At 40.4% G+C, this 15,049-nt stretch overlaps 1 protein-coding gene across 2 annotated transcripts in view; it reads left to right on the forward strand.

Moving 5' to 3' along the window:
- Nucleotides 1-15,049, forward strand: part of VWF (von Willebrand factor) — a 147,827-nt gene that overhangs the window by 44,930 nt on the left and 87,848 nt on the right. For both annotated transcript variants that reach the window (XM_083819388.1, XM_083819389.1), the window contains exons 16-19: nt 3,469-3,709; nt 4,534-4,628; nt 5,540-5,700; nt 13,435-13,538. In XM_083819388.1, the coding sequence (XP_083675514.1) occupies nt 3,469-3,709; nt 4,534-4,628; nt 5,540-5,700; nt 13,435-13,538 (601 nt within the window). The remainder of the gene's footprint in view (nt 1-3,468; nt 3,710-4,533; nt 4,629-5,539; nt 5,701-13,434; nt 13,539-15,049) is intronic.

Raw genomic sequence — 15,049 nt, forward strand, 5'->3', positions numbered from 1 at the left:
TATTTATAAACACAGTGTGTAGAAATTAGGAGGGAGAGGGAGGGGTAGATAGAGAAAAAGGTCATTGGTGTTCCATTTGATAGGATCTGTACCTGTAGGGTCAGTGGCTGTAGCTTCTGCAGGCTGGATAGTATTTACTGTGAATGAGAACAAAACCAGTTTATATTAAACTGCTGCATGGTTTCATAATATTTTACCTAATTTATGTAAATGTTCAGATAGTGGAACAGTAATGTAATAAAAATCCTTTTAAAAATGTGCAGGTCTGGAAGCTGAAAGAAAGAGCAGCGATAATGCACCATCGTTCTTTCTGTAATTGAACAAGTCAATTTTCACAATTAATCTTTAATAGTGCAGTGCTGCTTCCTCTTCTCTGTGCATTACAGAGCACTTTATGCTCTCATAGAGTGACGATTTCCGTGATTGCAGATCCATCAGTCCCCATTAAATAATCCTGATGCTCCAGAAATCTCCTGTCACATGAAGGAGAACATATCCTCTTTTAATGGGCTGGAGATGTGAATGCGCAAGTTGCATAATTTGTGCTGATGGGGGTGCACTAAACACGTGCTCCATTTCTACATTGGTCAACTGAGATTCAGTTTTTTGGGAATGACTTGACAGAAATGGTTTGCTTGATTTGAAGTGGCAGGGAGGTAAGTCATTAGCAGGGCACAGAATTTCTGCTTCCTATCAAGCTAACAAACACATTCATCTCCCACGTCTCTGAAATGATTTTAGTTTGTTTGATTAAGAGCTGACTCCTGCCCTTGCAGCCTACTGTGAATAACCAATAGAGCCAGTCCCTTTGTGGTGCGTGGAAGGAGCAGATAGGCCGTAATGTCAAGGTCTGTGAAGCTGATGCACATGCATGCCTCTTGTGTGTGTGTATATGTATGTGTGTCTACATATATATGTATGTGTATAGTGTTTGGTGGCAAAGGAGAAGCAATAAACAGTTCCCTAGATCTTTCTTCAGGTTTTAGGGACCTGTTGCTCAGCCCACTATTTTTCCATATCTGGTGGGGGTAGGCTGGTTGCTTATTTTGTTTGCATGGCTTCTGGGAGAGGATTTGTCTGGTAGATCCAGGAGTGCTGGATCTGAGCTGCATTTGAGAATGACTGCATTGCATTGTGGGGCTCAGCATACCAGCTGGTGCAACTGTGTTAAGTCTGCCAGGGTGAGTCTTTGTGCAGAGCCTCTGACCTAGGTGTGACTGTTTTCTTCTTGCACTACCCAAGAAACTGGTAAGGACTTACGTTCCTTTCACTCTGGGTTGAAAGCCTGTCCACAAGAAGCTGTATGAACAACCTCACAAACAAATTTTCTAATGCTTTCCCACTATTTTGCATCTTATCCCCAGGACAGGCTGAGCTTTAGAGCACAGCTTTGAGCTGTTTTAGTTTTATAGCAGGCATCAGTAGAATGACTAGATGCACCTCGCCTTTTCCTCTCATTTTCCTGGCAATAAGGGGATCTTTTTTTTTTTTTTCTCTTTTTTTTTTTTCTCTTTTTTTTTTCTCTTTTTTTTTTCTCTTTTTTTTTTCTTTCTTTTTTTTTCAGTGATGGTGTTATTGCATAGTGTACAGACAGCAGGCCCCTCCCAGGTCAGCTGTCTTGCCCTTTTGCTGTTAAAAACAGATGTTGCTGAGAGGTGATGCAGTAGTGTATTGGGACTTGGAGTGTGAATGTAGCCTTAGGTATTTGAACCAGAAAACCAGAGGATGTTTTAAGTGTTAGGAAGTGCATGGGCAGGTGAGATGAGTTACAAAGCTTTAGCTAAAAAAGGGATCCACTGTAAACATGTCCTTGTAGGCAGGGAGCCTTACCACTAACTTGCACATGCCTTTAGTAATGAAAGTTACTTTTTAAATGGTCTTCAGCCCTGAGCTGTGCCTATTCAGTATTTGATTTACTGCAGAGACTGTGTTCATGTAAGTTAGAAGCGCTGTTCAGTGAATAGCTGCCAAAGACTTCTATAACTGTGAGTGAACCTGTCATCTATTTATTTCTGAGTTAGGAGATATTTACTCTGCCTACTGTGTTGATAAGCACATATGCATTTCTAGGTTTTGTGTTGTGAAAGGAAGGTTAAATAGTTTGGACACAAGTCCCAAATCTGGGAGATCTCTGCTCTGAAGAAGGCTTCAAGTCACCTTGGATGCCTGTTGCCTGGATCCTCAAGTTAGGGGTTTACACTCCCATGTCTGGATTACAGGTACCTCAATAGAAGTTGGGAAGAGATGTTGGTGCAACCACGCCTCTCTTCAGTAAATAGAAGTAATTCTTCATTTCAGAAGAATTTTGTGAATGTAAACATTAGACATTTGATAGCATGTTAATCTTGCTTTGTGATCTTCAGTGTTGGTTCAGCTATGCTAGCAGCTGTGTAAGGTTGCAGGGTTTTAGCCTTGCTATAATTTTTCTTTTACTGCCATTGCTGCTACAGTTCCTGGGGATTTGTGATCACAAAACAGGGGGGCAGGGATTATTGTATCATTCTACAGGGATGACAGGAGGAAGAGCTGCCTTGGTTTGAAACCTCGATGTTGGTTTTTGCACAATACAAATGTGCCTACTTTTGTTTGCAGCTGCTTTCCTCACTCCACTGAACATCCTACCTCATAACCTTATGACCCTGGCTATTTGCTTTGGAAGGTTACTACAAACACGACAGGTTTTGTAAATCCTGGTTAATAGGAGGCTTGTGAAAGCCCATGGTAATACTAACTTGTTTTCTCATCTTTTGAAATGTGTTGTCATAGCTGCCACCTAGTGCTGATGCTGGTGTATGCAGAGGGGCTTTCCTCAAAATTAGTGCTGTAGAATTGAGTTAAACCTTTATAAACAAAGAATCCAGTATGCCTCCAAAGCCATAATGAGGTCTCCATAAAAATGAATTCATCATCAAAAACCATTAGTTTCCAAGGTTTGGCTACACAATCACTAAGTGACTTTGCTATTTGCACCTGTTTCCACAACCCCCCGAGAGCTGGGTTGTGAGGCTTTAGACTATTGTAGTACAAAGGCAGAGACATACATTTCTAATTATTTTGACCAAATTGTCCCTGACTATATTGAAAAGGAAGAGAAGTGTGAATGTGCACATGACATTCTTGTCGTGCTCCTGACTTGTAGATGCAAATAATGACAAAAATTGGACAGAGCCTGTGTTTTTCATTCTGGATGAAATTTTGTGGTTGGAATTCCATTGCAGGGGTTGCAGTTGTCTCAACATTTATCGGCAACTGCACTTTGTAAAGTTTTGCTCGTTTACATAAGCAATGCCGTAGGCTTCACTATTATTACAGAGTTAAAGAAAACCACTGTAATACAGGCCTCAATTGGTGAATAAATTGAGTAAATACATTTTAAATCCACAGCTTTACAGTCTGGGTTAGTCAGCTTTTCCTTTAGCTGGCTTTAGATCAAATTCCGATTTCCTTGGTGTGCACATCTTTCAACAGCAATGACCTGTCCAGAAGGCCAAATTTACCGGCAATGTGGGACGCCATGCAACCAGACCTGCAGATCTCTGTCCTACCCAGATGAGGACTGTGATGAATTCTGCATGGAAGGCTGCTACTGCCCCCCTGGGCACTACCTGGATGAGAGCAAGGAATGTGTACCAAAGTTCCAGTGCTCTTGTTACTATGATGGTGAGATCTTCCAACCAGAGGATGTCTTTTCAGATCATTACACCATGTGGTAAGTGCAGTGTTCGTAACTTATCCCTACGTGTTGTGACTCAGAAATTTTTGGATAGTCTAACTGATTTTGTTCCTTAGTTCCTTTACCGCCACTGAAACTAGATTGAAAGTGAACAAGATTTTGCCTCTGACAAACTAAATAAGTTTTGCTGTTTCAACCCTATCCATATTATTTCAAAAGCCACCTTAGTCAGAAAACAGGATATTAAGCCCTGTTCCATGAACAGTTCCTGACAGTTCAAAATGGAGTTTAATTACTGACCATAGCTACTTTGTAGGCTTTTAAAACGACACTTTAATGTACTACAATATATTTCTTAAATGTTAAAACCTAATTACCTCTACCAAAGAGATAAATATTAAAAAGCATTTCTAATTGTTAAATTGAGTAGCGGTACACTGAGAGTAGTAATGTAATTGCTGGGTGGCTCCCAATAAGCCCAGATTTGGGAACAGTGTCTTCTCCTTTTCTCTACTACCACAGAAGTCATATGTTGCAGGCACTGAGTGGTCCCTTACCTCTCTCTGCAGTGGACCTGACTATTGTCTTGCTCAGTTTCATGCCTGTGCAGATGCATGAGATTCAGCAGGATGGGGACTAGCATTATGCTGGGTTACCACACTAGTACTTCACTGTGATTATCTTAAGGAAGTTTGGCCTTTAACACTGGTAAATGCAGTGGATGGAGAGCAACAGATCAGTTAGATGAGCGGTGTAATTTTTGTGCTCTCACTGGTTCCTTGCAGGCCTGTCTGAAAACAACAGCATGAGTGAAAGCTAAATGTCACTTTGTTAAATATAAATCTGTTTGTTTTTCTTAGCTATTGTGAAAACGGTTTAATGCACTGCAGTACAAACAAAGCTACTGGTGCCTTCCTGCCAGATGTTTTCGCTGATGAGAGGCCATCTGCCAGAAGTTAGTATGCATTAATTTTTGTTATTATTATTTATTGTTGCATTTCTTTTTCCTCTTTGGTCTCTTGGTAATTCAGGGTAGGGAAGAAGAATCAGAGATTGTAGTGCTGGTGCTGTTGTGAGTCTTCTTATTACTTTGTTGTTGTTGTTATTATTTTTTTTGTTGTTGTTGTTACAGAGAGAAACAAAATGTTTATATGGGATTATGCAGGGCTCATTTTGTCCCACCTCTCAAAATTATATTTAGCCAACCACCGTTTCTTGGCAGCTGTAGAGGTTAAGGGGTTCTTTGGTGATCTGAGGCCCCCAGTTGCTGTTTGAGGATTTTATGACATCACTAGCTAGCCAGATTTATACCTCTTGCTTCTGACTAGCAAGGTCTCCTTTCCAGTGCAGACAAAGCTTTTTTGTGGCCTGAAGGTTAGACTGTTGCCATGCACCGAGTGTGCCTTCCGGCTTCGAGGCATCTCACCTTAAAACCTCCCAGAGACTGAAAACTGCCTTGCTGAGCTAGGCACTGTGTTGGAAAGCACCAGTGGTCTGTGATTTTCTCTGGTTCATCACTGCTACCTGGATAGAGTTTATGGGATTGTGACGAGAGAGCAGGGTCTGAGACTGGATCTCTAGTGCAATCTGGAGTCCAACTGTTTATTTCAATAGAATGGTATTTACCCTACTGCAGATCTTTTTGCTTCTATGTTACAATACATACTTTTGTGCTAGCCTAACTGAGGTCACCCCAGAAAAGGGGTCTGTTACCTTTACATTGTCATGAATATTAGTGTAGTGGTATTGCCCTATTGTATACTCAAACTTAGTTTTCTAACACCAGTGTTGATCCATCCTTTAGAATAATACTTGCTAATAATACTTGAGTTCTAATAGCAATTTTTGTAAATTTATTTCTAAAAGTAAAAAGGAGCTTGACATGCAGATCACCTATGGAAACATTTATCTGTCCTGCAAACAACCCAAGAGCTGAAGGGCTGGAGTGTGCCAAGACTTGCCAGAACTATGACTTGGAGTGCATCAGCCATGGCTGCATATCTGGATGCCTATGTCCAAAAGGGATGGTAAGCAGGCTTAACTGCGCCAAATGGAAGCAGACCTTGTTTTTCTTTCCTCCATTATTTCCTATCAACAGTGTTCTTGTAGATTGGAATTATGTGGTTATGAAGCATTCCACAGTGACTCTGTGGTTTATGGCTGGCTTAAAACATATGTATTAGGACAGGTGCTCACTCCTTCTAACTAGTATACCTACATAGAAGATGAAGTTTAGCTTGTAATAACTGATAATGAAATAGACAAAAAACACGTGTTTTTTTTTTCTTTAAGACAAATTTATTTTTCCTTCATCTGTCCTCCCAAATGCTTCCTCAGTCTTGCTGAACATCCCTAGTCGGAGAGAGAGAAGTACACAGACATCCAAACCCAAATTACCCACTCCACATCCAGCCAAACCCTTCTCAGTGTCTCCTTGTCAAGTCTCTGCCTGTTCTGCTGCCTTCCTTTGCATTTTACCAAACTGAGAGCTCCCCATGAGAGGGAAGGTGGGACATTATGGTGGTTTTACTCGGGTGGGCGGCTGATCTCCACCACAACCGCTCTCTCATTCCCCCTCCTCAAAGAGGAATGGGGAGAAAATACGATGAAAAGGGCTCAAGGGTTGAGATAAGGACGAGGAGATTGCACAGTCATTATTGTGATGGGCAAAACAGACTCAGCACAGGGAGACAGTAAGATTTATTACCTTTTACTAACAAGCTAAAGAAGCGAGAAACAAAGGAAAGAAACCAAAAGCGCCTTCCCCCCCATCACCCTCTTCCACCTCCTCCCCCCGAGCGGCGCAGAGGAACGGGGGGAACAGGGATTATGGTCAGTCTATGGCGCTTCTTCTCTGCTGCTCCTTCTCAGTCACTCTCGTCCCCTGTGCTGCGGGGTCCCTCCCACGGAATGCAGTCCTTACTGAACTGATCCGGTGTGGGCTTGCCACAGGCAGCAGCTCTTCAAGAACTGCTCCAGATATGGGTCCGTACCACGGGGTCCATCCCTCAGGAGCAAACTGCTCCAACCTGGGTCCCCCACGGGCAGCAGCTCCTGCCAGGTCACTTGCTCCTGCGTGGTCTCCTCTCCGCAGGCTGCAGCTCCATCCCGGAATCTGCTCCGGCAGGGGTCTTCCACAGGCCGCAGCCTCCATCACTGCAGGTTTGCCTGCTCCACCATGGTACTCCATGGGCTGCAGGGGGACAGCCTGCTTCACCATGGTCCTCACCACAGGCCTCAGGGGACTTCTGCTCTGGCGCCTGGAGCACCTCTCCCCCTCCTTCTTCACTGACCTTGGCGCCTGCAAGGCTGTTTCTCACTCCTCTCACTCTCCCAGCTGCTGTGTGGCACAGCGTTTTTTTTCCCCCCTTCTTAAATATGCTCTTACAGAGGTGCAAACAACATTGCTTATTGGCTCGGCTCTGGTCAGCAGTGGGGTCCTTACCTAACATGGGTTCTTCTAGATTCTTCTTACAGAAGACACCCCTATGGCTCCCTGCTACCAAAACCTTGCCACGTAAACCCACTACAGACATGGAACTTGCTAGGATGATGCCAGAGGGTGTCTTGGAATTGCAGATAGTGTGCTGAACATGCTCTTTCCACTGGAAAGATGCTTTCTGGAATCCAGGGCTATGTCCCCCTGTAACCCTTAAATTTAATCATTGTTTTAGTCATCTTCAAATTGAGCAAACGGTTATTTGTTAAGCCAGTGACTGCAAACTCAATATCAATATAGAGCCCTGATAAAAAGCAGACAGAGTAAAACAGAAAGCAGATTGCTGCTGTTTCTCTGTGAGCAACAGAAAAATAATCACTGTTCAGAGCAGTACAACACTGTCTGGACAAGCAAAGAGTTGTGTCTAGGATGTCGCTTTGGGTTGGGAATTGGGTGCAGTCCCGAGAGTAACATGAAATAGGATAGAGGTGGAACATACGGTACACTCTTTAAGTAAAGGGCAATTTTGAGTCATCTGCCCAGGAAAACTATTGGAAAGAAGTTTGTGATGCTTGATGCATGAAATGCAGATGAAAATATCTGGTAGATACTAGAAAAAGAGAATTGAGGTTCCATCTTTATTTTGTTTGAGGGCTAAAATATTCTACAGTTGTTTACTACTTGTGGTACTTGGAGACATGCTGGTACAGTTTTTTGACTCAGAGGTGTATGCAGTAAAACAAGAGGTTTTCGAATGCTGCAACCCAGACAGCCTAGAAATTGCTTTATTTATTTATTTATTTATTTATTTATTTTCTGCTCTCTTATACCTGCTCAGAGTTCAGGTTCAGATTAATATGTACTGAATATTACTGTTTGCAAATGAAGGTATGGGTTATTACTTCTAGAGCTGAGACGCATGTTTATATTTAGGCTTCAAGTCTCATGAAATGACTTTATGCAGTAATTAATTGTTTTTTAAATGAAATTTTAACCTTATGTGATAGTATATTTTTATAAAGGGTTGCTTTTATTCCTCTTCTGTAGAAGGTGTTTTTCTCCCTCAGAATTCCTTCCATTGTCTTACTAGAAACAAACCCCCAGAATTCTCATAATTTCTAGCATTAATGTTCATGTATTTTTTGGATATTCCTAACACATTTGTTTTGCTGATAAACACACATTTATGTAAATAGATACTACTCCAGAATAAGATGTCAGCTTCAGACAAAAACTCAAGCTTGTGAAGTGTCTTGTAGATCTGAACTAGAAAATATAGAAGATAACTCAAAATGGTGTGATAAGTAAATTTTCAGAAGTTTGGGAATAAGCTCCAGTATAAATGGGTCTTTCTCTGCACATAAAAGTCAGAATTACCTCTTTTATTTGGTGAAGGGCTTTGGGATTTGGTTTCAGTTCCAGGGTTTGGTAATAGTACACTTTATAAATATTCATGTAAAACGAATTATGGTAACTACTCAATAGAAAAAAGAAATCAACTTCCTAGTAATTCATCATCCTCTTTGTTACATCATTTCATATTTCTTTTCGGTAGGTTGGAACTATTATTCAAACAATTGTTACAAAAAATTATTGCTAGGCAAAACAGTCCCTGATATTTTGGAATGAGAAACTCCAGTTGCTTCTGGAGTGGTGTGACGTGCCACTGAATTCAACACGGTGGTTTGTCAGGCTTTTGATAGAAGAGTTGGCCAATTTTAAAAAACAAAACAAGATAAAAAAACAAAAACAAAAACACACAACTAGTAAAATAAGCTCTTTTGTCCACTAGATGACAGTATGGTTCAATCTTCCAATAAACTCTGTAATATCTTCTCACTTGATTCCTGTCTGGCAGGAAATAAAAATAAAAAAGTTACTAGCATATAGAGTACTTTACTGTAACCATAGCAATGCAAAGGTAAAATCAAAGAAATCAAAATTGGTGCTTTCTAATGAAATGTGGTTGCACTTTGCCGTGCTTTAGACTCTTGAAGGGTGCTTGTATGGGACATGCCAGCTTGTTTCCTCTTCATCACCAATAGGTACCTAATGGTTTAGTGCATTTTCCTGTTGTTCTTTTATGTTGTTGTTTGTTTGTGGTTTTTTGTTTTTTGTTTTTTTTTTTTTCTTTTCATTCTGCAGGGAGCCTTTGTGCTCTCTGTTAGCAGTTGCCAAAGATGAAAGGACTTAGGGTGGTGACCAGCTGACCACCTTCTCCTTGCTATTGTCCCTCTCTGTACCTGTACTGAGGAAAAGCACTGCAAAGTCATGAAGTCTGTGTTTTCCAGACTTGCACCAGTAGAGCTGAGAAATAAAGGGACCAGGAAAAGGTATTACTATTTCTTTACCAGTCAATCTCCCTTGTTGGTATTCTGTAATCCTGTTTAATTTACAAGCACTCACAAACATGAAGTACATTTATAGGAATGTCTGTGAGCAACACCAGACTAGTGAACGTTTATGGGAATGAATATTTGCATACATTACCACCCTGGAAATACCTGTGCCATTTTACAATTTTTTTTTTTTTTCTGCTGTACAATAGCATATGAAAATCATGAATGATCTTCACTAATTCATTAGCCAAGGAATCAATCTTCCTTCTATAAAACAGTAAACACAATCAAAACTAGCTAGTTTACATAAATAATTTTCCAGTATGATTTGCAATTATACGTAGCAGCTAATATGTAATTGAGTGTAATGTTATCCCTACATATATAGAGGTATTTACAGATCTGTTAAGTTATCTGTCTTAAAGCAATCTATAGCCTAAAATCTTTATGCACAAATTGGCTTTCAATTTTGAATTACATATCCAAAAAATAATTTAAAAAATATAATCAAGGATTGTTCATGAACGAGATGCTCGAGTTGGCTAGATTTTAAATGAAAAATTTGCTGGGTTAGAAATTGCCAATCAATCAATCTATTATTTCTCCAATTGGAAAATGCATAAGAAAATTAATTTCTTTCAATTGACTTTTGTTCCAGTTGAAAAAGAAGTTTTCCAGTTCATCCTGACTGGAACTTTTACATCATTTTGATTTCTTGAAAATAAAAATGTTCAATATGTCATGAAAAGTAATTCTTTTTTTCTGTCTTTGATTGTCTGGAGGGTGAGAAATTCTCCATACTTGTCAGTCTTTTGCAGAGCAGAAAAGATAAATCATAACATATGTGCAGAAGTGTGAGGAAAAATATGCTTTCACAGATTAGTTTACTGCACTCTGGGTTTTTCCCATTGGAAAATATTAATAAATATAGAAATGGAGTGTTAACCACCTTTCTGGGAAAAAAGAGGCGCAGAACATTCTGAAAGCACAAAATCTAGACACTCCAAAGCTGGAAAATGAAAAATTTTCAATTTCCAACAACTAAAGCAAAATTAATGTTTAAAATTTAAATGAAAAAATCTATTGTATTATGATTGCTGAAATAACAGTATTTCTACCTATGATATGTTAGTTGAAAAAAAAAAAAGAATAAAACTAAACAAACTTGGAAGTTTTTTTTTTTCTTCCAAACTGTTTTTACAGAAACTTACTAGAGTATTTTGATTATTTTGATTTTCCTACTTGCTGTCTTGTATATTTTTCAGCTTAGGCTTGTCCAGTATGACGACATGACAATCTTAAAGGGGAGGTGGTAGCAGCTTTCTTGTATGTGCATCTGCCCAAGGATAATGCTTCATAAAACAAACATGAGAAGCAGACAGGAAACATAAGAAAGAAAATTCAAATCCCAAACCCCATGTTTTGAGTGGTCTATACTAACATGTTTTTGACTTGTTTTTGTCTGCACAGGGTTGGTGACGAGCTCTTTCAGTTAAAATCTATCAGCTATTCGGTTCTAATCTGACCCACGACCTTTACATAATCCTTTACTCCTTCGTACCTTTGGATGACTCTCTGCTGAAGTTATCAGGCTTATTTGGAGGAACAGAGTGAAAATACTCATTGAAATTGTATTGTCTAAAAGAGACTCATATTCAGCCTCAGCAAGGCAGAGTTTAGGGAAGAAGAATTTTAATTTGATTGAGCAATCTGTATTATCTTTCTTTTTCAAGATCTGTCAAGGATTAACAATTAGAAAGACAGTTAGGGCAAGGAAATGGTGGACATTTCTATTGGGTCTCCAGCTAAGTGGGTAGCTTCATCAGCTAGTCAACCATTTGAAATCCCATGGATGCACTGTCAGGAGCATCATTGTCAGGTGGTGTGAACAGTAGCTCTACTAATTACAATCCCATATTTTTTCTTGTGTTTGCTACTTGTGTTCCCTGTCACCTCGGGCACTCAGAAATGTTTGAACTCCTGTATTAAATGCTATCTATTAATGATTTGAGATAATTCTACAGAAAATCCAGCTGTTTGTGAATAATGCAACTGGCCTAGTAAGTACTGACTGCGTGGTACCGCGCTCAACACGCATGTAATCCAGCATGGCACTGAGTTGCCAGATATGGATGTTGTGTCAATATGACCAGTAGGTTGTGTGTTGTCATTAACAAAATCTTCATTCATTAAGTTTTGCAGCAAACATAAATGGTCAAATTCCACCCCGGGCATTGATGTCCGGCTTTTTAAATCCAACCTACTCACTCTGCACTGTTTAGAAAACGTAGTCTTACCTCTTTGTGAACAAATTAACAGTTTTTGCACTGTAACTTCAGTGTGGCCATATGTTTGTGATGGAAAAGCAAATATCATTCTGTTCAGTGTATCAGTTTAGGATAGGCTGTGGTGAGCTTCATGTAGATGTGTGAGGTAGCAAGTAGGAGAGGTCCTAATCTTCCTTTTACTAACTGCAAGTATAATCCCAGGTTCTGTTTCCAGAGGCTAGCGCTCAAGTCTATTGTGAACAGTGCTGCTGAACAGTGTGGAAAAATTCAGAAATGTAGCCATGAGTGATGTCATGCATTACATTTTCCTGAATGCCACCAGGAAGGAAGGATTAAATGCCCTATGAAACACGTTATTCTCTGGCCTGTTTTCTCCCTGTCCTTTGTGGAGATAAAGTCCAAGGTAGAGCTCCAGCTCTGTCATCAAAAAAATCATATATTTGTTTCCATCTTGATTCTACTGACATGAGTTTATTTGGCATAACATAGCTCCCCATAAGCCACAGAACTGCATATGAATGAATGGTCACTGGTTGTGAAATCCTTTTGTTAGTAGTTCCCTGTGGCGCTTCTAAGCCCCCATAGGAAAAGACAGAGCTATTCTACGTTATTAACCTGGCATTCTGACTACATTGATCTCATTGGCCTGTATTTAATGGTAAAAAAGGAACAATTTTAGTGATTTTAAAGAAAGAATTTAAAGTGGGAAGGTGATATCTTGTGACTTTTGAATGAGAAGGAGGGGAAGTGCTCTCCATTTTACTGTTCCATGAAGTAAGAGCCAAACCTATCACTGGCTTTGCAGAACCATGCTCAAGTTAAAAACAGTATAGCCAGCCTTAATTTTGTTATATTCTCTAAAACTGAGTACCTTCAAAATAGAAAGGGAGTTGAGAGAGAGAAAGATAGATGGAGAGAGAGAGGTATAAAACCATTATGTTTTGTTTGTTGTAAGTGGGACAAATTGTTTTTATACAAAAGGAAACTAAGCTTAGTAGGGCAAAACTGAAAAAGAAGGTTTTATAGCTCTTTCTCAGTGACAGAGCCTATGAAGGTGGAATAATGTCTATAATGGACTGATACTTACCTGGTCTTCCTGGTCTTGTGGATAGTAAGTAGGCATTTGAAAGAAATTGAGTGACTACTGCATATTTCAGAGGCAAATTGACAGAGAGCTTTTTTTATTTTTTTATTTTTTTTGGGGGGGTGTGGGAGTGTCTGTGACAACAGAATCTTTACTTGAATTTAGACCTATTTGGCACCACTGCTTTTCATCTTCTCCTCTCTGTTTCTCTCTCAGCTGAGCCATGCATCTGACTGCTTTTCTGGTAGGCCACCCTTCAGTTAGTTTTGTGTGAGAAGCATGTGGTATTTACTTGGTCTCTGTATTCAGGTTAGCCTATTTTATTTTCACCAAATCATGGTTTTGGTCAAATTGGTCTTTTTCATCATGATCATAATCTATTTCCCCAGCTGGTGTTAGGCTCTTGAAACAAGCCTGTGATTTATGTATCCGTAGCTCTACTTTTGTTAATGGCAAAAAAAATATTAGCAATACCATATATTTCTTAACTCAGATAGTCTTGAACCATTTTGTTGATCCTTTCCTTTATCCATCTTTTCTTGTGTTTTTTCTTCTGAGTACTGGCACATACCGTCAGGCCTGCATGCTGATGAACTGTGTGTTTTGCTTAGGTGCGACATGAGAACAAGTGTGTTGCTCCTGAGAGGTGCCCGTGTTTTCACAATGGAAGAGAATATGCCAGGGGAGAAACAGTGACTAACGACTGCAATACCTGGTGAGCCACTGGAACTGCATTTTTCTATGGAACACTTAATATATTTCTAAAATATATATAAAATAATTGTTTGCTTAATGGATCTTTTTTATATGAAGTCAGGCTTTGTAGTGCAATAACAAACCTATTGTACAGACCAACATCTTCCCTTTGCATGTGGCATAAAGACCAGTGCAGTGTCTGGCAAACTGTACCTGATGCCTCACAAATAGGTAGCCCATGTAGAATCATAGAATCATTCAGGTTGGAAAAGACCTCTAAGATCATCTAGTTCAACCTTTAAACTAGTACTAATGTTCACCACTAAACCATGTTACTAAGTTCTACATTACACATTTCTTGAAGACTTCCAGGGATGGTGACTCAACTACTTTCCTGGGTAGCCTGTTCCAATGCCTCACAACCCTTTCAGTAAAGAAATTTCTTCTAATATCCAACTTAAACCTCCCCTGGTGCATCTTTGAGGCCATTTCCCCTTATCTTATCACTTGCTGCTTGAGAGAAGAGACTGATCCCCACCTTGCTATAGCCTCCTTTAAAGTAATTGGGAAGAGTGATAAGGTCTCTCCTGAGCCTCCTTTTCTCTAGGCTAAACAAGCCCAGCTCCCTCAGCTGCTCATCATAAGACTTGTTTTCTAGAGCCTTTACCACCTTTGTTGCCCTTCTCTGGACATGCTCCAGTACCTCGATGTCCTTCTTGTAGTGAGGGGCCCAAAACTGAACATGGTATTTGAGGTGCAGCCTCACCAGAGCCAAGTACAGACGGACAGTCACTTCCCTAGTCCTGCAGGCCAAACTATTTCTGATACAAGCCAGGATGCTGTTGGCCTTCTTGGCCACCTGAGCTGGCTCATATTCAGCCAGATATTGATCAATACCCCCAGGTCCCTTTCTGATGGGCAGCCTTCCAGCCATTCTTCCATCAACCCATAGCACTGCTTGGGGTTGTTGTGCCCTTAGTGCAGGACCCAGCACTTGGCCTTGTTGAACTTCGTACAGTTGGCCTCGGCCCATCAGTCCAGCCTATCGAGATCCTTCTGTATAGCCTTCCTACACTCGAGCAGATCAACGTTCCTGCCTAACTCAGTGTCATCTGCAAACTCACTGACAGTGCACTCAATCTCCTTGTCCAGACCATTGATAAAGATGTTGATGAGAATTGGCCCCAACACTGAGCCCTGAGGGACACCACTAGTGACTGGCTTCCAACTCAGTTTAATTCTTTAGGTCTGGCCACCCGGCCAGTTTTTAACCCAACATAGTGTACAGAATCACAGAATCACCGAATGGCTGAGATTGTGTTTCAGTTTGTGCCTGTTGTCTCTTGTCCTGTCACTGGGCACAACTGAAAAGAGACTGGCTCCATCGTCTTGACACCCTTCCCTCAGATATTTGTACACATTGATGAGGTCTCCCCTCAGTCTTCACTTTTTAGGCTAAACAGGCCCAGTTCTCTTAGCCTGTCCTCGTACAACAGGCGTACACCCATCCAAGCCTTGAGAGGCCAGCTT

The sequence above is a fragment of the Anser anser genome, assembly GCF_964211835.1.
Source record: "Anser anser genome assembly, chromosome: 1".
NCBI lineage: Eukaryota > Metazoa > Chordata > Aves > Anseriformes > Anatidae > Anser > Anser anser.